Source organism: Chrysemys picta, chromosome 4 (assembly GCF_011386835.1).
Source record: "Chrysemys picta bellii isolate R12L10 chromosome 4, ASM1138683v2, whole genome shotgun sequence".
Taxonomy (NCBI): domain Eukaryota; kingdom Metazoa; phylum Chordata; order Testudines; family Emydidae; genus Chrysemys; species Chrysemys picta.
This window is the reverse complement of record NC_088794.1, coordinates 58,282,701-58,308,630: the sequence shown is the minus strand read 5'-3', so window position 1 is coordinate 58,308,630 and position 25,930 is coordinate 58,282,701. Positions and strand designations below refer to the sequence as shown.

General features: G+C 50.1%; 1 protein-coding gene across 6 annotated transcripts in view; it reads right to left on the bottom strand.

Annotated features, from left to right (window-relative positions):
- Positions 1-25,930, bottom strand: part of LOC135983048 (kinesin-like protein KIF21B) — a 50,870-nt gene that overhangs the window by 10,066 nt on the left and 14,874 nt on the right. For 3 of the 6 annotated variants that reach the window (XM_065592366.1, XM_065592365.1, XM_065592364.1), the window contains exon 1: positions 22,059-22,246. The exons of 1 other annotated variant lie outside the window; for it this stretch is intronic. Coding sequence is in view for 1 of the 5 variants with exons in the window: in XM_065592364.1 (XP_065448436.1) it covers positions 22,059-22,232 (174 nt within the window). In the remaining 4 variants the exon portion in view is untranslated. Of the gene's footprint in view, positions 1-1,038; positions 1,703-22,058; positions 25,326-25,751; positions 25,877-25,930 lie in introns of those variants that run through there. 2 more of the 6 variants (XR_010600534.1, XM_065592369.1) reach the window with 2 other exon arrangements.

Genomic DNA, 25,930 nt, shown 5'->3' with positions numbered 1-25,930 from the left:
CACCGTTACGAGCGACGCTCGACGTCGAGGGGCCGCTCTCGGCACCGGGCCTATTCGAGATCGCCATCCAGGTCCAGGTCGGACTCTCGGCACCGACGCGGTCATCGGCACCGATCCCGATCTCGGCACCGCTCACCGGCACCGCATAGAGGCAGAACGTCTCCAGATCGGCACCGTATCTCCCAGAGCTCATCTCGGCGCGGTCGGCACCGCCATGGCCTTCGAGATCGGTGTCTCGCTCCTCCGATGGGGCATCGAGATCGGCATACCCCCCTCAGGGGCAGGCCGAGGAACCGGACATGGGCCACTGGCAGGAGATAGCGGAGGATCCCGCTCAAGGTCCTTCGCACTGGTCCTTCTGGATCCCGTGGGCGTACCACCAGGCACAAGGGGCTCCACCACCATCAGCCTCTCGCTCGGTGCACTCTGAGAGAAGGGCCCCAGAGTCCACCATCTCTCACCCTCCTCCAGGGGGCATGGAGGCTTCCGTGCCCGCACCACCTGACGTCCTGGACCCAGGGGCAGGTGATGCTCCACTCCAGGGCTCATTGGACCAGGACCCGCCCTTGGATCCCTTACCACCTGAGGCATCTGTGACAATGCGATTCTGGCGGAACCCAACTGAGAGTGCCAACTCAGGACAAATTGCTCAAATAGGGCAGTTACAGCCCAAGGCTGGGGTTTTTTCCACCTCTAAGGCAAACCAAACCAGCCAGACTAAGAGGACTTCGGTCTCACCCCACTGGCTAACCGCAAGTCTCACAAGCAATCTCCTTAGACACTCCAGTTTCCCAGTATTACCACCAGTGCCACTCGTTATGGGACAAATGGTTATGAAAACCAATACCCCAGTAAAAGAAAAAGGTTCTCCTGATCCCAAAGGACCAAGCCCCAGACCCAGGTCAATATACAAATCAGATCTTACCCACAAATCACGCTGTTGCCAATCCTTCAGAATCTAAAATCTAAAGGTTTATTCATAAAAGGAAAAAGATAGAGATGAGAGTTAGAATTGGTTAAATGGAATCAATTACATACAGTAATGGCAAAGTTCTTGGTTCAGGCTTGCAGCAGCGATGGAATAAACTGCAGGTTCAAATCAAGTCTCTGGAATACATCCCCCGCTGGGATGGGTCCTCAGTCCTTTGTTCCGAGCTTCAGCTTGTAGCAAAGTTCCTCCAGAGGTATGAAGCAGGATTGAAGACCAGATGGAGATGAGGCATCAGCCTTATATAGTCTTTTCCAGGTGTAAGAACACCTCTTTGTTCTTACTGTGGAAAATTACAGCAAAATGGAGTCTGGAGTCACATGGGCAAGTTCCTGCATACTTTGCTGAGTTACAAGGCTTATCTGCCTTCTCTCAGTGGGTCCATTGTATAGCTGATGGTCCTTAATGGGCCATCAAGCAGGCTCAGCAGAGCTAACACCAGTTTGTCTGGGATGTCACCCAGCAGCATAGCATAAATTTGAAATACAGACAGTATAGAGCCAATATTCATAACTTCAACTACAAAAGTAATACACACATATAGACAGCATAATCATAACCAGTAAACCATAATCTTGTCTTAGACACCCCATTTGACCCCCTTTATACAAGATTTGCGTGCCACTACAGGACCTCGGTTGCAACAATGATCTATATGGTCCCAGATTATATCAATAACGTCACAGCATCTTCCTCATCTACCCCAGATGAGGCAGTGGCGGGCACGTCGAGCACAGGTCCACCCCCGATAGATCTCCGGGCACACCAGGACCTATTACGTAGGGTGGCGCGTAATATGGACCTACAAGCAGAGGAGATAGTGGAGGTGCAGGACCCCATTGTAAACATCCTCTCTGCAGATGCCCCATCCAGAGTGGCGTTGCCCCTGATCCGTACGATCCAGGCTAACGCCAATATGATATGGCAAACTCCTGCCTCTATTCCACCCACTGCCAGAGGGGTGGAAAGAAAATACTTTGTCCCCTCAAAGGATTATGAGTACTTGTATACTCATCCCCAGCCGTGTTCACTGGTGGTGTCATCAGTGAATGCAAGGGAGCGCCACGGTCAACAGGCCGCAGCGCCCAAATCGAAGGAAGCTAAGCGCCTCGATTTGTTTGGGCGTAAGGTTTACTCAGCCGGAGGGTTACAACTCAGAGCGGCTAACCAGCAGGCGCTCCTGAGCCACTATAACTTTAATTCCTGGAACTCTATGGGGAAGTTCAAGGAATTGGTCCCCCAAGACTCCAGGGAAGAGTTTGGGGCCTTGGTGGAGGAGGGTAAGAAGGTGGCACGGACCTCCTTACAGGCCTCCTTGGACATAGCAGACTCGGCTGCGAGAACCCTGGCCTCAGGTATCGCTATGCGGAGGATCTCCTGGCTCCAGGTTTCGGGTTTGCCTCCGGAACTGCAGCAAACCCTGCAGGATTTGCCCTTTGAGGGACACGGATTGTTTTCAGATAAGACGGACTCTCGTCTGCAGAGCCTCAAGGACTCCAGAACAATCATGCGCTCCCTGGGGATGCATGTTGCGGGTCCCCAGCGCAGGCCATTTAGGCCCCAGCCTCAGCGATTCTCCCCCCCCCCACCTCGTCAGAGACAGGACTCTGCCAGAAGGCGGGGGCGAGGTGGTAGGAGAAGGTGGACCGGCCCTCAACCCGGTCAGAACCAGGGGCCACCAAGGCCACCTTCAGGCCCCAGGCAGAACTTTTGAAGGTGCGGTCGAGGACGGCACCCCAGTCATCCCCCAGGATCCAGCCCCCTCCTTTCGGGATCGCCTCTCCCATTTCCACCGTGCTTGGTCCCTTATAACCTCGGACCGTTGGGTCCTTCGCACGGTGGAGAGGGGATACGCTCTCCAGTTTTCTTCTTCCCCCACCTCTCATCCCCCCTCCCCGTCCCTCTTCAGGGACCCTTCTCACGAGCAACTTCTTATACAGGAGGTTTCTACGCTCCTATCTATGGGGGCCATAGAGGAGGTTCCATTAGAGTTAAGGGGCAGGGGATTTTATTCCCGCTACTTCCTGATCCCCAAGTCCAAAGGGGGTCTGCGACCCATCTTAGACTTGCGCGGACTCAACAAATTCGCAGTAAAGTTGAAGTTCCGCATGGTCTCTTTGGGGGCCATTATCCCTTCCCTCGATCCTGGAGACTGGTTCGCCGCCCTCGACATGAAGGACGCATACTTCCATATAGCAATCTACCCGCCTCACAGGCGCTTCCTACGCTTTGTGGTAAACAAGGTGCATTACCAATTTGCAGTCCTTCCCTTCGGCCTATCCTCGGCCCCAAGGGTGTTCACAAAATGTATGGCCGTCGTGGCGGCATACCTTCGTCGGCAAGGGATACAGGTGTTCCCGTACCTAGACGACTGGCTGGTACGCGGTCGCACCAAAGAGCAAGTTCGAGCTCACGTCCACATAATAGTGCACACATTCAACGAGTTGGGCATCCTACTCAACGAGGAGAAATCCACTCTAGAGCCTACCCAGAGAATAGAATTTATCGGCGCAGTCCTAGACTCCGGACGTGCACAAGCTATCCTACCAGACAATCGCATCATACCATCATGAGCCTCATTCAAGGGCTCAGGGCCTTCCCAACTACCACGGTGAGGTCGTGCCTTACCCTGTTGGGTCACATGGCTTCTTGCACGTACGTAACCAGGCATGCCAGACTTCGGCTTCGCCCACTCCAGACCTGGGTGTCATCGGTATACCGCCCATATCGGGACAGCCTGAACATGGTGATCACGGTCCCAAACTCGGTCCTGACCTCCCTCACCTGGTGACTAGATCACAGTGTGGTTTGCGAGGGGATGCCGTTCCACGCCCCACAACCCTCTCTGCACCTAGTCACAGACGCTTCATCTCTGGGTTGGGGTGCCCATCTCAACGAACACCATACCCAGGGCCTGTGGACTGCACCCCAGCTATCCCTGCACATCAATGTTCGGGAACTGATGGCGGTGCGTTTGGCGTGCCAAGCATTTCTCAATCTCCTACGTGGCCGCTGTGTGTTAGTTCTCATCGACAACACCACGGCCATGTTTTACATCAACAGGCAAGGAGGAGCACGTTCGTCGACTCTATGCCAAGAGGCGATTCGCCTATGGGACTTCTGCATCGCCCACTCAATCCATCTCACGGCATCGTTCCTCCTTGGAGTCCAGAACACTTTAGCGGACCCACTCAGCAGGTCCTTTCAGACGCACGAGTGGTCTATCCGTCCGGATATCATCTATTCCGTTTTCCAGAGGTGGGGGTTTCCCCAGGTAGACCTGTTTGCATCTCGAACCAACAGGAAGTGCCACGTGTTCTGCTCCCTACAAGGGCGAGCTCCGGGCTCTCTCTCGGATGCGTTTCTCCTCCCCTGGAAAGACCACCTGTTTTACGCCTTCCCTCCATTTCCTCTGGTCCACAAGGTGCTGCTCAAATTATGCAGAGACCAGGCACAAGTAATTCTAGTCGCTCCAGCGTGGCCGAGACAACACTGGTACACCACACTGTTAGAGCTCTCGGTTCAGACACCGATCCCGCTCCCATTGTGTCCAGATCTCATCTCTCAGGACCACGGCCGACTACGTCACCCCGACCTACAATCCCTCCACCTCACGGCGTGGTTGCTCCATGGTTCACCCAGGCAGAGCAGCAATGCTCGCACTCTGTCCAGCAGATTCTGCTGAGCAGTAGGAAGCCTTCAACACGGACCACATACTTGGCCAAGTGGAAGCGGTTCTCCTGTTGGTGCGAACAACGAGCCACGTCCCCGTTACAGGCACCTATTCCTCTCATATTGGAATATCTCCTCTCCCTAAAACAGCAGGGTTTGGCGATATCTTCAATTAGAGTTCACCTGGCCGCTATATCGGCCTTTCACCCAGGGGAACTCGCGTCCTCGGTATTCTCTAACCCGATGGTCGTTAGATTCCTCAAGGGCTTAGACCGGATGTACCCACAACAGCGTCAGCCCGTTCCGACGTGGGATCTCAACCTGGTTCTCTCCAAGCTCACAGGTCCTCCATTCGAGCCACTGGCCACCTGTTCACTTCTGTACCTATCCTGGAAGACAGCCTTCCTCGTAGCCATCACCTCAGCAAGGCGCGTTTCTGAACTCAGGGCGCTTACATCCGAGCCCCCTTACATAGCTTTCCATAAGGATAAAGTGCAGCTTCGTCCACATCCTGCCTTTCTTCCTAAGGTGGTCTCTCCATTTCACATGAATCAGGATATATTTCTCCCAGTCTTCCATCCTAAACCACATGCTACTCGCCATGACCAGCGTTTGCATTCTTTGGACGTACGCAGGGCCCTGGCTTTCTATATTGACCGCACAAGGCACTTTAGAAAGACGACGCAACTCTTTGTTGCAGTGGCCGACCGAATGAAAGGCTTACCGGTCTCCTCACAACGCCTATCCTCCTGGATCACGTCTTGCATCCGGACTTGCTATGACCTGGCAGGTGTCTCAACACCGCACCTCACCGCTCACTCCACGAGGGCCCAAGCTTCCTCGACTGCTTTCCTGGCTCAAGTTCCGATCCAGGACATTTGTAGAGCTGCAGTTTGGTCATCAGTCCACACATTTACAGCTCACTACGCACTAGTACAGCAGTCCAGGGACGATGCTGCATTCGGATCAGCGGTTTTGCACACAGCAATGTCTCACTCCGACCCCACCACCTAGGTAAGGCTTGGGAGTCACCTAATTGGAATCGATATGAGCAAGCACTCGAAGAAGAAAAGACGGTTACTCACCGTTGTAACTGTTGTTCTTCGAGATGTGTTGCTCATATCCATTCCAAACCCGCCCCCCTTCCCCACTGTCGGAGTAGCCGGCAAGAAGGAACTGAGGGGGCGCCGGGTCGGCTGGGGTATATATCCAGCGCCATGAAGGCGCCACTCTAGGGGGCTCCACAGCCGACCCGCCGATGTTGCTAGGGTAGAAAATTCTCCGACGATCGTGCACGCGGCGCGCGCACACCTAATTGGAATGGATATGAGCAACACATCTCGAAGAACAACAGTTACAACGGTGAGTAACCGTCTTTTACAATCACCCAGTCTGACCAGTACAGTGCACGCCTGAGGCCTCGCCCAGGGATTCCTGCATCCAGTCTTCATTTAATCTTCCCATGGTCCCCCCTGTCATCACTGCCACCAGCCATCCAACCTAGCCCCTCAGGTTCCGCACTCCTGGTTTTGGGGTACGGCTGGGGCGTTCTGACACGGTCCGGCTCTGCGCTATCGTGCGGTCTGATAGCAGGCGGGATGGGGACCAGGGGCTGGTCCTGAACTGCAGGCAGCACCATGGGCTCCCCCAGGTTAGAACATCGCCGCCAAACTGGGATTCTGCAGGGAGGCAGATGGGAGGTGGTTGCTACCAGCTCCCATAGGGCCAAGTCCTCGGGAGCTGTAAATCAAAGCTGCTCTGCTGCCCCCACGGCAGCTAGGCCAATTTGCACCCGTGCAGGGGCTGGCCCGTCACGGTCAAAGGCAGTCCTAAGGTGGGCTCGTTCCTCCGTAGAAACCAAAGGCTGCCACTGGAGAGCACCCCCACCCCACCTCCGAAGGGTCACAGCCCCTGGCACCAGGAGCAATCGGAGCACCTACAGGCCCCTGGCAGAAAGCTCGCCCCACCCAGAGCAGCCATGTCACCTCCTGAGGGGCACCGGGACCTGTGAGCAGCCGGCATCTCCCCACAGAGCACAGTGGGAGAGGGAGCAGGGCCCAGAAGGGGCAGGTGCGATGGCACAGCCAGTGCCACACAGAACCGGGATAGGGCTGACTGGGAAATGGCTTCCCCACTGCCTGGGGACCCCTGCCAAGCCCAGCGCCGACGAGCCCCACGCTTCGCTGGGGACGGGATGGTGGCTTAGTGTCCTCAGCTAGCAGCCCCCTGGACCCACCTCATCCGCTTTATAACTGCAGCCAAACCCACCCAGCAGCGTCCCTGCGGGTGAAATTCTCCTCTGCCAGCAGCCAGTGTGACAGCCGCCATCTTGGCCAACACACTGGGGCCTGAACCAGGGCCCTCCAGAGCTACCAGCAGGAGCTAAAGAGCCCAGGGCCGCTAGTGGGGCCTGTGACAGCCCCAGCCCCCCAGGGGATCCCCACGGGCCCAGCGGGGGACCGGGCACTGCCACGTGTGCGCACACAACGCTAAAGGCCAGAGCACCGCTTCATGCCTGTTCTGAGGGCTCTAGCAGTGCAATGTTACGACGAGCCTCCAGCTGGATCATCTACAGGGAGGGCATCTGCCACCCCAGGCTCTCAACAGCAGCTGCTTCTGCCTGAGCTAAAGGCCCAGGCTTGGCAGCTCAGGGGCAGCCCCGAGACAAGGTCCAGCCAGTAGAGGGGGACCAAAGACCCCCCCCTCCATATCAATGGGGTTATAGACAGGTCTGGCATAGGGCCCCTGCCCAGGGAGATGCTGCCCCATGTGAAGTTCTACTGCACCGGTATCGCAGCTCTCTGCCTTCGCCCTGGTCGCTTCACGAGCCCGGCAGGAGCCTGGGGCTGACTCCAGCTAGGACTTCCGGGCCCGAGGCAGAGCGGGGACGGTACCTGGGGACAGCCATGGGAGTCACCGTCTGCCATTCACTGCTCTTGGGGATGGGCTCCCTGGAGCTTCACCCCCCTACCCGCTCCTTGCCCCGCGAGGCTCTTACTTGTCCAGCGCGGAGCCCTGGCTCTGGTTGCTGGTGAGGCGGGAGAAGACGTTGCGGTCATTGCGTGGCCTGGTGGGAGGGGACGAGGGAGGCCTGAAGCCAACGTCCAAAGTCCTGAGCCGGGGTGTTCAGAAAGAGACCCATGATCACAAGCCTGGTCCGGGGATCTACCCCCTGCCCCGCACCTCCACTCAGCACAGGGAGGCCTGCAGTGCCAGCCCATGGTGAAGTGATTATTCCCCTCTATTCGGCACTGGGGAGTCACATCTGGAGTACTGCATCCAGTTTTGGGCCTCCCGCTACAGAAAGAATGTGGACATATTGGAGAGAGTCCAGCAGAGGGCAACAAAAATGATTAGGGAGTTGGGGTACATGACTTATGAGGAGAGGCTAAGGGAACTGGGCTTGTTTAGTCTGCAGAAGAGAAGAGTATGGGGGGATTTGATAGCAGCCTTCAACTACCTGAAGAGGTGTTCCAAAGAGGATGGAGCTTGGCAAATGACAGAATGAGGAGTAATGGTCTCAAGTTGCAGTGAGGGAGGTCTAGGTTGGATATTAGGAAAAACGATTTCACTAGGAGGGTGGTGAAGCACTGGAATGGGTTCCCTAGGGAGGTGGTGGAATCTCCTTCCTTAGGGGTTTTTAAGGTCCGGCTTGACAAAGCCCTGGCTGGGATGCTTTAGTTGGGGATTGGTGCTGCTTTGAGCAGGGGGTTGGACTAGATGACCTCCTGAGTCCTTTCCAACCCTGATATTCTATGATTCTATGGCACAGCTGGATCCAGCCCCCAGTGTCGTGCCTGGGCACAGCTGAGTGCACAGGCCGGTCCCCGATGGGGAGCTAGGCCCATGTGCTCTCCAGCCTCTCCCCACTCACCTGGCAGGCTGCCCCCGGTCATAGGATTTCCTCCGGGTCAGAGGCGAGGTGTCCAAGCCACGGGACTGCCTAGGGCTAGTCCAAACCTTCCACATTCCTGGGATTTCCCACCCCCATATTCCTATGAAACTGTGTAGTTCCAACAGGGCAGCTGCCGCCGCAGACCCTCCAACAACAGGTGAAGATGAAAGGGCTTCCACAGAGCCAAAGACAACGCTGTAGCTTAGAACTAGCATCTGCTCCACTGCAGGGAACCCCTCGGACACAGGGGTCTTAGACACAGATGGAAGGGAAGAAGGGTCAGATTCTTTTTCCACTCACGCTGGTGTAACTCCAGGGCAATTCCACTGATTTAAATGTCATTACTCCTGATTTACATGAACATAGCTGAGTTCGGGATTTGGCCCAAAGTTCCTTACAGTTCTACGGGAGAAAGGGGGAAGGTCATTTCCTCCCAAGCAGAGCCAGGCATTTTATTGTGGAAATACACCCCCCTCACCCTGCCCCCAAGGGCGCATGCACCCAAGACACGGGCACCACTTTTAAAATTAAAAACGTCTGCAAATAAAAACAAGATGGAAAAACCTGCAAAACCCCACAAAAGTGTCAAGTTCATCCTTCCCCGAGTCATATTTCCCAGCTCCCGGGAACAGAGCCGAGACTTCCACACAGGATCACACAGAGAACTCCACGACCACATTTCCTAAAGGAGACTAGGGGCTCAGAGAGCTCGCCACGGAACGGGAGCGGTTCCAACCCCTCAGGTATACAGAGCCAGGAACCCGTGGCTCAGGCTGCGGTGAAGGGATCCCAAGTTAAAGGCTAATGGTCGCTGCAGGACACGCAGAGTCCCCCTAACCTTTTCCTTCCGCTTCAACGCTCTTGCTGCTGCCCACACCGATCCGCAGACCTGACATGCTGCCCCTGGGGAGACACAGGACGCCGGAGTCTTATGCAAAGGCCAGAGATGCCCCTTAGTACAGACAAGGGCGTCTTGTGCCCCAGCAAACCGCCACTGGCACGGGTTGCAAACACTCTCTCAGCCGGTACCACAGAGTTGGGGACCTGCGTCGTGCCTGCTACGAGGGAGAAGGGGAGGATTCACAAGGCTGCAGCTAAAACACTTTTCACTCAAAGAGCCATTCAGTGCAGGAGGAAGCACTGGAATTACCATAACTCACCATTTGGCATCGTGTCCAGCTGCAATTAGACTTTCAAAGGAATATTCAACTCCATGTAACCTTTTTCATCGCATTGAAAGGGATGCTAAGAATAGCAAGACTCAGCACTTAGGCACGGCTGCCATCTTCACAGCAGTTTTCAGACACTAACCGATTGTGCCTTGCAGAAGTAGGGAAGCATCAGTTTACAGATGAGGAAACTGAGGCACGGACACAAAGGTCTGGCTTTTCAGAAGTGCTGAGCACTTGGGGTTCCATTGGCCTTCAGCGGCCCCGGTGGGTGCTTGAAAGTGCTGGAAACGACTGGCTCAAAAAGTGCACAGGGCGTTCACGGCACAGTCACCCAGATCTCTTTACTCCAAGTCTGATGCTTCAAAGCACAAGATCACCTTGCTCTCCTCCTTCTGAGCACTAGTCACGGACCAGGAGCCCGTGGGCACTATACAGAGAACAAAAGACCTTTGGCCAAAATTTACAAACCCAGGAGGCTAAACTGAGGCTCCCCGATCCACATTTAAACACCTAAGTAAAAGCAGCCTGATTTTCAGAGGCGCTGAGCAACACCAGTTGTTGAGAAGTTACTGTATGGGGAAAACAAAAAACAAACAAACATCGCACTCAAATTCCTCTATACAATTCATTCACTGGCAAAGGAAACCTCCGCTCCCCCTAAAAATCCCATATTTCAGAACATCAAAATCCTGGAAAATTGTTGTTTTTTGAAAACCAAAATGAAACACCAGTTTCAATTTGAAACAAACATTTTTAGTTAACTTCCTTTCAAAAACTGCTCACAAAAAAACAACAATGCAACCCTGTTTTTCTGCAGGAAAAAAATGTCAGTTGAAAAATTTTGACAAGCTCTAGGCACGACATTGCTGTTTGCGTTTCCAGCACTTTGGAAGGCAGGAGGGTTTCGATTATTAGACCATGTGAGCAGAATGTTTTCAACATCCCATTGATGTTTCTGTTCATATTTGCTTTTGTAAAATCCTCTCTCTCTCTCTCTCAAACGTAGGACACAACCTATGTGATGCTTCCCCTTGATGAAAGAAAGTCCTTTTAGTCTCAGCTCTCAAATCCAGGCTCAGACTTAGGTTTTTTCTAGCATTCTGGGTGAAGGAAGTTCCTGTGTGAAATATCCTTTCCTGACACAGCGAGCACTTGACATTTGACATCTGTTCTGTGTATACAGCACAATGGGGTCCTGACCATGAGTTGGGCTCATAATTAGGAGCATGAGGAAGGATCATAGAATCATAGAATCATAGAATCTCAGGGTTGGAAGGGACCTCAGGAGGTCATCTAGTCCAACCCCCTGCTCAAAGCAGGACCAATTCCCAACTAAATCATCCCAGCCAGGGCTTTGTCAAGCCGGGCCTTAAAAACCTCCAACGAAGGAGAGAACATTTTGGGGTTGAAATGGCTGGAGTCATTTGTTCTTGTGTAAAGTCACTGCTACCTACTTCAACCTAAATGATTAGAAGTAGGTGCTAATTATGGGAACCCAGCTGGATCCTATGGGTTTGCAATGGGGATGAGCCGCTAGACCTCCAGATGAATTCAAAAATCCATCCAAAAAATGGAGGCACCAAGAACTAGTGAATACACATGAGGAGAGAGAGACTATACAGCTCCGTTCCCAGAGGAGCTCTGCCTAGCAGCCCCACACTCTTCTGCGCAGCTCCATCGCCAGGCAAAGCCAGACTTATCAGCCTCATCAGGATGAATTCAGGTGCTGGGTAAACCAGCTGACACAAACTTTCACTATGTGACCGTTCCCAGCCGCGTCTAGACAATTAGAACACAGCAACTCATCTGGACGCCGGCTCAGCCCAGGCTGCAAGACAATTCACTTAGGCCACGTCTACACTATGGGTGCTGTAGCTGTGCCGCTGTAGACACTTTGTCTAGCGACAGAAAGGGTTCTTCCTTTGCCATAGGTAATCCACCTCTCCAAGCAGTGGTGATTAGGTGCACGAGACACATTTACACCGGGGGTTAGATCGGCACAGCCACAACACACAGGGAGTGCCAGAGTGATGTTGACCTAACTTTTAAGCATAGACCAGGCCTTATTTTGATTGCAAGGAAAACAGGGGCACCACCTATACCAGGCTCTGGGCAAAGAAGTTAAAAATCCAATGCAAAAAAAATCACACCAGCACATTCTCCTCCCATCCACTGTCACTGGAACGTCTCAGAGACCAGATCAAAACCTCCAGCCACCCTGTAAATTCCTGAGAGACAGACCCCCACCCACAGCCCTCCTCAAACGCCTGCTGAACACGGGCAGACTTTGCAGCTTACCAGCAGGTTGAGACACACGGGCTATTTTGGACCAACATGTGAAGAGTGAATCCTATGGGCCCTCATGGAGAATATCCTGCCAGCAGCTCCCTCTGGGTAGCGCTAGTGCCTACACTGATCCTGACCAAGGACTAAATTATTAACACTTATCACTACCAGGCCCACAGTGGGATGGGTCCAAGACTGGTGCCACACTAAGGGGGTGGGGGGAAAGAAGCATTTGTGTACCTGAAGGTGAGGATACAATTTCTTCTTCACTGTCTCTCTCTCCCCTTTCACGTGGCCAGGTGCTAGTGGACACCCAGCAGCAGCAAAGGGTTCTGGGAAGTGGCAACCATAGCACATGCCTAGGACACGGCCTGCCCCAAATGGAATTTTGTGTGTCACTCAGGAGGAGAATGGGGCAGTGGAGAAGCAGAAGGAAAAGCTGAGGGGAAGTTATTTGGGTTGCTCCCTAGCCAGGGGGACAGCCCGCACTTTTGAGCACCCTTGGGGCCTCTGCACCCACCAAAGGAGCAGAGACATGGCCCCAGAGGGGTGGCCGCCGGTCAGAAACAAAAACAAAACACCAAGGACAGAGGTTCCTGGAGCAAACAGCCTCAAAGCACTAAGGCAAAAATAAATACAGTAAGAAACTTGGGGTGGGGGTGGGGAAGGCCCCCTGTGCTCACACACCTCTTGAGCCACAGCCCACCCCTTCTCCCTCCCAGCTCCTATTCATGCTGACAGCCCAAACTCTGTCGGCTGGTAGCTCCCTGCTGCTGCTCCACTCTGAGTACAGAGAGCAAGGGGAGTCTACAGAGTGAGCTCATGACTAGGGGTTGCTGTCTGGACCCACCCCCCTCTGCACTGCCGACCGAGAAATGATAATCTAGTCACTAGTGATTTGGGTGCTAACCTGGGACTTGGGAGATCTGGGCTCAATTCCCTGCTCCATCACAGATTTTGGTCATGTCACTTAGGGCCAAATTTCTAGAGGTCTTTAGGCACCCAAAGGTACAGATAGCTAGGTGCCAAGTGGGCTTTCCAAAGGGAGTTAGGCACCTAGGCATTTATCTTCACCTTTAGGCACCTAAATACATTTTAAAATCTAGCCTTACGTCTCTGTGCCTCAATTCCTTATCTGCACAGTGAGGACAATAGCTTCTAGGCCTGTCACAAGGAAAACTACATTAGAAATTGCCTGGCACTCAGATACTGCATTAATGGGGGCCCTGTAAATACCTACGCTACCTAGCAAGCTAAAGTGTCTGCTGGCTGTTCATACAGGAGCAGGAAGGTAAGACAGGATGTTGTGCCCTAGGACCATGCTGGCAGATCCAAGGATGTGTGGCATTCCTAAGAAACGGGAGCGCAAGGATCAGTGACCTGGTTAGCAAAGGAAATGCAGACTACTGTAGGCAAAATCAAAACCAGCATTGCCCTCTCTTACGACTGCAAAGATATGAAAAGCGTAAACACCAAGGCCAGAATTTTCAGAAGGGCTCAGCGTCCCCACTTAGTGCTGGATTTTCAAGAGAGCCCAGCTTCCATCTGGGCACCTAAATAACTGGCGATGGGGGAGGGTCCCAGAGCTCAGGCTGCAGCCCAAGCCCAAACGTCTACACAGCAATTTTTAGCCCCGCAGCCCAAGCCCCATGAGACTGAGTCAGCTAATCCAGGCTCACCATGGGACTTTTAGCCCTGTGTAGACGGACCCTAAGTGACTTGTCCAAGGGGACGCAGAAAGTCTGTGGCAGAGCAAGGACTGAATCCAGATCTCCAGCGCCCCTGGCTAATACCCTAACCAGTGGTCCCTCGCTTCCGCCCTATTTGTACTGCAGTGGTGCTAGACGTTCCAAGGTTCCACTGTACATACACATCATAATACCTAGCTCTTATGCAGCCACTTTTCATCATCAGATCTCAAAGCGCTTTTCAAAAGAGGTCACTATTATTATCCCTATTTTACAGATGGGAAAACTGAGGCACAAAGAGATGTTACTTGCCCAAGGTCACCCAGCAGGCTAGTAGCAGAGCCAAGAACAGAACACAGATCTCCTGAATCCCAGTCCAGTGCTTCATCCACTAGGCCACATTATCCATGCTACCAGCTTTATTTATTTATTTATTTTTTAAAAAGCCTGGCTAGGGTCCTTTCTCCTCCTTCTTTTTTGTGTTAAGACAAAAAAAAAAAAAAAAAAAAAAGCGCCAATACGTTTTTAATCTCTAGGCTAAAAGCCCAAATCAATTTGCAAAGCCGGGGTGGTGGCAAAAACAACTCCAATACAAACAAAAATGCTGTAATTTTCATCTCTCTCTAAGAGCTTCAGATTTTTCTTTTAAATTAAATATATATACTATATAAAAATAAAGTTAACAGCCTTTCCGTGTGTGCGTGTGCGCACACACTTGTGTGTGTAGTTGTTGGCAGCCTCATTAAGTTTCCACTCAGCCTTAATGCCAAATTTAAGCTTTATAACTTCAGGAGCCCTTTTCACCAGGGTATTAAGAACCACCTCAGACACTGCGGTGCAGTTTATTAATCATTTGTTTGGCGCACAGCACAGCCAGGGAGCAGAAGGACTCGGGAGGGCAATTTGTATTGCACTTAAAAGGTCTGGTCACAGGACAACGCGCTGCTTCATCTGAAAGACGATGAAACGGCCTGAACACATGGCCCCTTCCTCCAGAAACAGACCTCACGAGCTCAGAATGTACTCTGGAGGCATCTCTAAAGAAGCTGGCAGGCTGAGTCTCTTTGTAGTAGAACGGTTTATCAGGAGGCCTCAGAGCTCAGTGCTTCCCCAGACAACTCTCTACAGAGCCTTGTTTTTTGGGAGAGGGCAACAGGGTTGTCATCCCTCCAGGATTGTCCTAGAGTCTTCAGGAATCAAAGATTATATCACATGATGAAACCTCCAGGAATACGTGCAAACAAAACTGGCAACCTTAGAGGCCACGGTGGGTTACAAAGCTAAGAGAGAAGGGGGAGAGACACCCACAGGCAATGGACATGTGCAGTCAAAGACTCAGAGTTCAAATCTCAAACACTACCCCCAGGGCTTTCCAGCGTTAGCTAGGCCCTGCATTTGGTGACTCAAGTAGACGCGTGAAGCCAGATTGTCACGTGACCAGCACCCAACATTCTGAGCTCTTCTGAAAATCTGGCGGATGGAGCAGGCATTTATGTGCACTTCCAACAGATGACAACAAGCCAGTGGCCTTCGCGATGGCCTTCCTTGCCTGTGGCTCAAAGCACTACTCAGGCTTTCATGCCCTCTCTCCCTTCCCGCCCTGATGGGGTATTATTCCCATTTCACAGATAGGGGAACTTGAAGCATGGGGAGGCAAAGAGTGATTTGCCTACAGCTGAACAGCAAGTCAGGGCAGGTGTCCTGACTCCTAGTCCTGTGCTCTACCCACAAGACTGTCCTGCCACACCAATCAGAAGGGACCGCACTGCTTTGAAAGTACCCTTGTTGCTAGGCTGAGATTTCCAAAGCCATCCAGTTTGGACACCCAGTTCCCATTAAAATTAAAGGGTCATGAAAATCTCAGACACAATCTCTAAGGGTAAAATCCTATGTTGTGCTACTGGGGGAAGGGAGTGAGAGTGCAGAGATGCTCTGGGCCCGACCGCCCTTTCTCTTTCCCTTGCATAAATCAGGAGTCACTCCATAGGGTATGTCTACACAGCAGCTGGCCGAGTGCTTCCTAGTGTGGGCAGACAGACACGCTAGCTCTGCACAAGCTAGTGCATTAAAAAGAGCAGAGCAGACATGGCAGCATGGGCTAGCCACCCGGGGAGGGACCCTGGGGATTGGGTGGGCCTGCCCACCCATGCCACTGCAACCATATTGCTTGTCTTTCTACCCACACTGGGACACACCCGCCAAGCTGCTGTGTAGACGTACCCACTGAAGCCACCAGCAGAGAACAGGAGTAACAGGCTTGTTGTGAGCACTATTTTATGCAGCAGGAGGGCAGAATTCCTAACACCTGCACTAGGAATGGTAACTGCTTATTGGGCAAAACCAGGCCTTTTGCTGGCTAGCACGTATGCTGCCATGTGCTCCTCTCCTCCCTTGCCGCTCTCCATCACCGCCTGGCCCCTGCCACAGAAGGAAGGATGAATTCACCGTGGTCAGCCCATCTCAGGGCAGCAGCAGCTTTCTCATCACACCTAAGGCACCGAAGGAGTCATCCCACAGCATGGGACTCTCATCCCCACATCTTAGCACCTTACAATCAATAAGGGATTGTCTTTTCACGGAGCCCCAAGAGGGGTTATCCCCCATTTTACAGTCAGCAAAGGGAGATGAAGTGACTTGCTCAAGGATTTGAACCCAGGTTTCCTGCAGCCTAGTCCAGGGTCCTATCCACTAGCCATGTTTCCTCCTCAATAACACCCTCCCTTATGTAAAGAAGAGAGACTATTCAACGATGACGTTGGGGCAGCAACGCTCCTGTGTGCCATGTTTATGGTACATTGCTACTTCTTTTGTGTGCAGGTTCCTATGAGGGGAACTGTGACAATGAATGGGCAAATTCTGCTCTCAGTCACGGAGTGGCTTTGACAGCATTACGGCTTGATAACTCCATGTAACAGAGCTGAATTTGGCCACAAAGCAACAATTTTACAGTCCGATCTCAAGTGGCCCATCAGCTGACCCCCGTAATACCCAGGGCTCCCTTACTCAATGGTCGGGGTAGGAGGCAGTGCTGAGCCTTTCATCAGGTTTTTCCACCATTACTCCTTGCTCTTCTGTTTTATTGCTGACGAGCGCTCATGGCTTTTTATAATCAGCCTGTGGCTCCGTGGCTCCCCGCGCCGTCCCGGCCCCACAGTTTGTGCTGTGCAATCTCCAACGCCTCACTACAAGCTGGTCTTTCTTTTGTAAATTTCTTTGTGGTTTTCGTGCTTGTCTCCCCCCAAGGTTTGTTTCTTTAACATGTTACAACACCCCCAAGCTATTTTTTTAAATAATTCGCTCTGCTCTGGAGAGGATGGCAAATGTTAATCATTGTTTGGGTCCTCTCCTTCATACCAATTTCACACCAGCACGCAGGAGATCAGACTCAGGGTACGTCTATACCCAGCCGCTAGTTCGGCGGCTGGCAATCGAACTTCTGGGTTCGACTTATCGCGTCTTGTCTGGACGCGATAAGTCGAACCCGGAAGTGCTCGCCGTCGACTGCGGTACTCCAGCTGGACGAGAGGAGTACCGCGGAGTCGACGGGGGAGCCTGCCTGCCGCGTGTGGACCGAGGTAAGATCAAACTAAGGTACTTCGAACTTCAGCTACGTTATTCACGTAGCTGAAGTTGCGTACCTTAGTTCGATTTGGGGGGTTAGTGTAGACCAAGCCTCAGTCCCTGTGAGCTGATCTGCATTGGAAAAGCTGTGCCGATTTAAACCCACTTCTACTTCCAATCCAGTCTACACCAGGAGGGTTTTGCACCAGTTTAACAGACCATTTTAAATCCATTTAGATGCAACTATTCTAAAATGCACCAGCCCTTAATTCTTTAAGAAAATAGGAGTGTTTGTTACGATGGGATTTTTGTTTTGGTTTTGTCCCCCCAAGTTTGGATAGTGGATTTTTTAAACTAATCAAACTTTCCTTTTAAAAATTTTTATGTTTAGAAACTGATGGTCACATGATCTCCAGAAGGGAAAAGGGCCTTAACTAAAGGTCAGTCTGGATGGCGCACTGGGGCTAGTTTCACATTGTGAGACAGAGCAAACCTTCTTTACCATCACAAGCTTTTCCGAACGCCTCTCTAGAGACTTATAATTTTGAAAGTGAAGGGTAAAGTTATTCATGCATATTTTTTCCCAGATAGATTACTCCAGTGTGACTTTCTGCTCAGAACAATAAATAAATAAAAATCCTCTACCGTTCGGAGACAGCAATGCACCTCAGCACAGGATGATTCAAGGTGTCTGGATATTTATACTCCAGTTGTCAGTTACAAAAAAAAAAGTCGTTTTCCCTCCCCATTACCCCCCTTTTTATTAAATCTAAGTACAGGCATGTTAGATGCCCTCAATCAAAGATTTCCTTTGAACTGCTGCATGTTGAAATGTTTACAGTTTTATATTTCATATTTTAGCGTGGCGGCAGGGGGAGCGTGATTATAATACTCTGACTTTTCCAGGGCATAAGCAGGGGGTGGAGGAAAGAGGAGGAGTGGGGGGAAAAGGTTACACCGAGATGGGAGGGGAGTGTCTTTTCTCTGCAATCATATAAATTATATTCTTGAAAATTCCCCATGCTCTGAGCCCTGCAGGTGCACTCCCATTAAAAGAGAACCCAACCCATTACTCCAGAAACCCATCTGCAATCAGCATCTTCGTAATAATACTGGAGATTAATGCCTCTGGGTAGATAAGGAAGATTCTTGATGGGAGGCTGAAAGATCTTTTCCTTCTAGTGCAAACTGGAGCCAGGAAAGTATTATGTCTTTATAGATATTTAAGAAAGGAGGCTAATTAATGCTTTTACTTGTAGATTAACAATTATTTAGGCTATGCATTCTGTCTCTATTTAACACACATGTGCATGCATGCGTCCGCGTACGCACACACACAAGATTTTGCTTTACTGCATTTGTACAGGGTCTGTATTAGACTTTGCACTAGCTAGTGTTTGCAACCCTGGTATTAAGAACGAAGTAGCAGAATCCTTTGATAGATGCTCTATTCACCCCCTCCCCCACCTTATTTTCTTTCTGAATTTTGCCTATCAAAGGGCAAATGCAATTTTGCATTGCTTCTGAAAATGTGGAGGCTGCAGCTCAATGACTTAAGGGAGAATCTAAAGGAGAAGCATGATTACCTAGGACCATAGGAACTGCCAGACTGGATCAGACAATGGGTCCACATCTGGCTCAGAATTCCATCTCAGAGAGGCTGGCACCAGCTGCTTCAGAGGAAGGTGCAAGACACCCTGCAGGAGGCAGTGATGGGATGACCTGTTCCGGAGGAAAGATTTCCTGGGAGAAAGAAGCTGGGAATGGGCGACACTTGATGATTCCCTGTTCTGTTCATTCCCTCTGGGGCACCTGGCACTGGCCACTGTCAGAAGACAGGATACTGGGCTAGATGGACCTTTGGTCTAACCCAGTAAGGCCATTCTTATGTTCTCCTGACCCCCAGTCGTTAGAGGTTGGCTTGCACTTGTGGCTTATTTACAAGAGTGAAGCCCCGCAGTAGAGCAGGTGACTTCCATGTCACGCTCTTATGGATCGTAAAATGGTTTAACAGGTAGACAACGGAATAAACAAGAATGGGTGAATTTATCAGCTCTTGAGTACAAAAGGAGACTTGACATATAGCTCTGGCTTCCAAAGTATCCTGAAATATACTCTTTGACCAGTTTATCCATGGGTTTATGGGAGGAACGCAGACCTTAGTAGCAACTTGGTACATATAATTCTCGGCTTGCCAGCATCTTCTTTTGTCTATCTGTTAATTAAACCCAGATTATTTGGTTTTCTATTAATTCCCCTGCCTTTCCCTGCCTAAACAGACCTGACAAGTTCCCCAGAGGTCCAAAGCTCTTCCAGACACTGGCTCCACTTAAGTGAGGCCTGGAGGATGATTGTACTAAATTTGTTCCTTTCTTTCAGACTAAACTTCCAACGGATAATTCACAGTTATGAATAAGTCAGCAAGCCCTACAAATGCTGAGATTGTTTATTAAAATGAAGGCAAACCCATAATGTGGAGATGAACTGCCTCCAGCTTTTAAGACAGTTGCCTGGATGGTAGCATTAGAAGGATAAAAGCTTCAAAGTTAATAGATTTTTAAAGAGCCCTTAAAAAAAAAGGAAATATTTTATACAATGCCATATCCTCAGCTGGTGTAAAACAGCATAGCTTCATAGATTTACACCAGCCACGGATCTGGCCCATTGTTTTTCAAAACCTCCCAGTAAAACACGCCTTAACCACACTAATTTTTACATGTCAGTTTCCCAGAGACCTACAGTGACTTGTTCATTCTGAAAGCCAGTGGATACTGGATTCCCAATGAGGATAGATTTTTCTCTGTGATATGCAATTTATACTCCATGCTTTCCAAGTACAACTTTTTTCCTGTCTCTCCCTCTCTCCATGCCATTTAGTTCAAGACCTCGGGTCTTTCCAGCGATATAGAAGGATCTAATCCTCAAGTTCAAACTTTTTCACAGCTACTCTTCACTCACAATTCACTGGAAACATCCTCAATGAGAACAGCTACTATTGTATGCTACAGAATTAATTGATTATAACAGATTAGTTACCCGCTAATCTACAGTTACAAGAATAATTAAATTTATCAGCTCATTGGATCAGAAAGGTTCTTTTAATTAAAATGGGGAGAGGGCAGATCATCAACTGGGGTAAATCTCTGGATTTACCCCAGTTGAGAATCTAGCCCAATGTTTTGTCTCTCCCCACCCCTCCTCCGTCTTCCCCTGAAGGGATCTGTCAAGTCTCTGCAGGATGGAATTTTACTTTGCTATTTTAATGCAATTCTGGGCCAGGCTTAAATGGAACTGGAAACCAAAAGGCCTTAATAAATAAATATTATGATAAGAAATGAAAGCAATGTATACACCAAAAATAATTTGAGGCGGGATAAAAAACGAAACATTCCTTTCTGAGCCTAAATCATAAAGCTTTACATTACGCTGGACTTTCTCTTTCCAAACCCTGAAAAATATCCGCTTGTGTTTGCCCAGACAGTCCTCCCATAAAGTCTTCTATTGTTTTAAAAACACTTTAAAAGAGATAAGACAATAGCCTTGAAATTCCTTCCAACTTTGCAGGGGATGGGGACGAGGGGGAGAATACCCATGGCTGAAATATGATTATCATTAATGCTCTTTAGAAACGTCCCCTACTGACCCCCGTATTTCTCCTACACACCATTTAATCTCAGCATGTCCATAGGTGCTTAGATACTAGTATTAAAAAAAAGCCATGACAGATTTATATAGATGATCTATACATACAGAGAGAGAAAAGTGTGTGTGTGTGTGTGAGTATATAGAAAAAACAAGAGATTGATACCGATAGTGGTGCTATAGAAAAAATGAAGATATAGCTAGCCAGACCACCCATATCTGTGTGTGTGTGCGCGCGCACACGCGTGTGTGAAAATCTAAGCAAAATATAGAGATGCTATAAAAAAAAAGCCCTTAAAATACAGATAGACCACACATAAAGTTAAGTGCGTGTATATAGAAAAAGTCAAGGTAAATATAGAAGTGGTGATATAGAAAAACTTGAAGCAGATAAAGACAGGGTGTGTTTACACACACACACACACAGTGCTTTGGCTATACACACACAAACACACACACACACACACTTTGGCTTTGGAATTAAAAACCTAAAGAAAAGGTACAAGTCGCCTGCATATATATATATATACACACACACACACACACATATAGCCAAAGCACTATACGTCATCTATCTTAAGTTTGTCTCTAGCATCCATCACCAAGGGAGAAGCTAAATGTTTACAGGGTTAAATAAACTTGAATATACACAAAAATAAATATTAATATGCACTTTACACCTTCCATCATTACTAACATCAACTCTTTTTTGACTCTCTCAGCACCACTTGTTAACTCTAAAACCATTAGCTAATTAGTCTTCCCAACCCACATGGGAGTAGGTATTCTTCTTCCCATTTTACAGATAGAGACACTGAAGAAAACTGCTCCCTTCCTCTTTCTGATTCTAGGGCTAAAAAACAAAACAAAGCCACAAAACAACAACAAAAACTTTCCCCACCCAATATTCCCCCTTTCTCCTCTCAAAGAAAGTCTAAACCAACCCCTAAGACATGAACACCGCATTCATTAAAGGGCTAAAAACTAAAGGGAGAGCAGGATAATTTTGTGATCAACCTTGCAAACAACTCCACAATTTATTGTTAATCCTGAATTCTCAGACGGCAGACGGAATTAAAAACCCAGAGGAAAGGTACAAGTCGCCTGCATGCAGACAGAACAGTAAACCTTCGAGCAGGGAAGATTCTTCTTACCTTGGCTGGCTTTATTTGCCAACGTGTTTCCAGAGTGGAGGAGAAAGAAGAGAATGCAAAATCCAGCAATCTGCAAAGCCCCCATTGCAGTCTGTGTGTGTGTGTGTGTGTGGAGGATAGGGGATGGTTGCTGGGGGGGAATTTTCTGATGCTTTTCAACAACAGCCTAAACATGCAAGAAAGTGTTAGGCCCAAAAACCGAAAAACATGCTTATCTCAGTTCTCACTGTCGTTTCCCATGCATGAAGCTGCACGTATACAGGATGTATAGAAGATATATGGAAAAGGGGAGGGGGTTGGACGGACCCTGGGAAAGGAATGTGAAGGATGGGAAGCTAAACAGATGTATCCTGATTACTACTAGAACTGAATTTAAACAATGCATAGGTTAGCAGAATTTAGACACGCTAAGTTGTTTGTCTCTCTGTATAAAAGAAGCCCAGTTGTGCTTGTAAGGTGTGTTCCTCCCTCTGGCATGAGTCGAGGGGGACACCCGCTCAGCTGACTGATCAATAAAGAACTTGAAGCCGTCTTCTAGACTCCCGTGCCTCCTTGGGGTAATTGGGCAGCTCCAGGGGGAAACGAGCCCATTTGGCTAGCAAATGGCGACTCCGCCGGGACTTCTCTCCCTGTAGAGGGCACTGACCGACGGCCGAGGGCGATTCCGAGGAGTGGCCACCTCGAGCTGTTGCTTTGCTCGGGCCTCGGATCGTCACAATCGGCCGGGGCGGCTGCGTCCTCTCTGAAGAGAACTCTGAAGGACATGGAAGCAAGACGGCTTCAGAAGGAGGGGAAGTCTGACTGCCGGACGCGGCCACTTCGGGCGGTAAGTGCGTTTACCTCCTGGGTTTGAGGAATAACGCCCCCGAGGTGTGGGTTGGACAGTGGAAATCCCCTAGGCAGCCTGTATACGGGAAGGTATGTTAACAGTATTGTAGCTTTGTAAATGTCTTGTTGTTGTGTTTTTGGTTAAAGGGTAAGCAAATAACGGCCAATGAGTAACGTAACTAACTCCACAAGTTCACCTTAGCCTCTAAGGATAGAACCAGAAACAATGGGTTTAAACTGCAGCAAGGGAGGTCTAGGTTGGACATTAGGAAAAAGTTCCTAACTGTCAGGGTGGTTAAACACTGGAATAAATTGCCTAGGGAGGTTGTGGAATCTCCGTCTCTGGAGATATTTAAGAGTAGGTTAGACAAATGTCTATCAGGGATGGTCTAGACAGTATTTGGTCCTGCCATGCGGGCAGGGGACTGGACTCGATGACCTCTCGAGGTCCCTTCCAGTCCTATAATCTATGATTCTATGATTCTATGAGCCGTTTTTAACAATTATTGGGACTTGGAGCAACCTCAGGGATTACTCTTGTTTCTGGGAGGGGTAATCTTGTTTCTCCTCTTAATGGTGTGTTGGAAACCGAGATTGTAACTGATTAAAGGATCTGTGTGAAAGATGAATGAGTGCTGCTGACAGGTCTGAGGCTTAAGCTGACTTCAGCCGCCCCAAGACTCCTGCAAGGGGAAACCCGATGACCAGGATATCTTGATTGCAAGGGGGGTCAGCCGAACCTCGTGACCCAGCGGATATCTGAGTTAGAACTAGATCTATACCTCTCCCCCCTCTTGATATCTCTGTCTCGGAAAACTCTGGGTAAAGCATAATGGGGTCCGGACAAAGCACCTTCTCCTGGACACCCCTGGGATGTATGCTGGATAACTGGAAGGCGTTTAGACGCCAGGCTAATTATGAAATTGTATTATGTAAAGACAAGCTTGTAAAATTCTGTACTCTTGAATGGATGACATTCGGGGTGGAATGGCCCGAGGGAGGGACGCTCAAACCAGGGGTTGTACAAGCAGTACATAGCATTGTGACCTGGGATGGGCATTGGGACCAATATCCCTATATAGATATTTGGCAGGACCTTGTGGCCAATCATCCCCCATGGTTGCAAAAATGTAGATCACAAACTATTAAAACCTTAATGGCCCGTGCCCCTGTTAGGAAACCCTGTTTCCCTGTTAAGAAATTTTGTCTGTGGGCTGTGATTCCCTCTGCCCCTGAGGGTAATCTCACTATGGTATATGTTCCCTTTACCACTAGTGATCTATATAATTGGAAGCAACAGAATCCCCCGTTCTCGGAAGAAAGGGGCCCACGTTTTAGCCATGGCCCAAAGGAAAGGATATGAAGAAAGGGGGGACAAAGTTAAGGGACAGCCAGGGCCACCGGGGAAGGGGCGGGGCCCCTGCCTGGGTCGAAATCAGTGCGCTATCTGTAGGAAAGAGGGCCACTGGAAGAATGAATGCCCCCGGTGACAGGCCATGGGAAAGGAACGTAAAGATAAAACCCCGTCCCTTCCTATCCTCTACAACAGTACAGGACGTTCAGGGGAGGAGTCTTCCCCATAGGGGGGTTGGGGAACCCAGCGGCCCCTCCTGACAGCACAAGCTGCCAGCCTGGATCCCACAGTAAAAATTAAAGTGGAGGGCCGCCCAATTGAAGCCCTTATTGATACTGGGGCCACTCTTAGTTTGCTCCCCCTTAATAAGGCTCCCCGAGATAGAGCTCGGGGATGTGCCATAGTCCAGGGGATAGAGGGACAAACTACAGCTTTGGAAAAAAAACTTTGCCTCTCCTAGTTAAAAATAGGGGACCGTCAAATTTCCCCTCAGTTTGTTTGCAGTCCCTCCTGCCCCATAGCGCTGCTCGGAGGAGATATCCTCACTAAATTGCAGGCGGAGATCTCATTCGATAATGGGACAATGGAAGTCAGAATCCCTAAGCAACAAGCCTCTAATTATCAGATGGCTCTCATAAATGCTAGAGATCACTCCCTGGAATGCAAGGGAAGTGATGGAAGCCAGCCCCAGCTGGCTGGGGTGTGTGTGTGTGTGTGTAAATCCCAAGGTCTGGGCGGAGGAAGGAGGCGTGGCCCGAGACAGGAATGCTACACCAGTGCATATTTCCCTTAAGGAGGGAAGCAGCCCAGTCCGAATTCGACAATACCCCCTTAAGTTAACCACTCGGATCGGGTTAAAACCCCTGATTCAAAAGTTCATACAGTGCGGGTGGTTAAAGGAAGACACATCCCCATACAATACTCCAATAATGGGAGTGTCTAAGCCTAATGGGCAGTATCGGTTGGTCCAGGACCTAAGACAAATTAACAAGTTAATAGCAGAGACTGTTTGCCTTTGAGTGGGAGGACCCAGATACCCACTACAAAGCTCAATAACTTTGGACCGTTGTCCCACAAGGACTTACCTGTTGTGACGGAGCAGGGAGCAGGGCAGATTTGACCTGGGAATGTTGCAGGGGGATTGCAGTGAGGAGGGGGGACTTCCCTTGAAGGAAGCTACCTGAGCTGTAACCTGAGCCAGGAACGGGGGTGGGGAGAATTAACACCTTCTGCCCGGGAGACTGAACAAAGGAGAGGAGCAGCGGGAGGAGTTGGAAGTTTGGTTTCGGTTTGGGCTGGGTGGTGCAACGCAGGGAACCCCAAGCTGGGGTCTAAGCTCCCTGAACCTCCCAGAGGGACCTAATTGAGGGGGTCTGGTCGTACCTACACGCTCTGCTTGAGACTGTGTTCCTGTCCTTAAATAAATTTTCTGCTTTACTGGCTGGTTGAGAGTCGCAGTGAATCTCGGGAAGAGGGGTGCAGGGCCCTGACTCCCCCACACTCCGCAACACCTGTGCACCCGAGATTTTTGGCAGCCAGTTAAAAAGGGACCTGGCCCCATTCCTGGCTAACCATCCTGCATGTAACATAGTTTAGTACTGCGATGATCTGCTCTTAAGTACTGAAACAGAGACAGTCTGCAAGGAGCAAACTGTAGATCTCCTCAATCACCTTGAGGTACAGGGATATA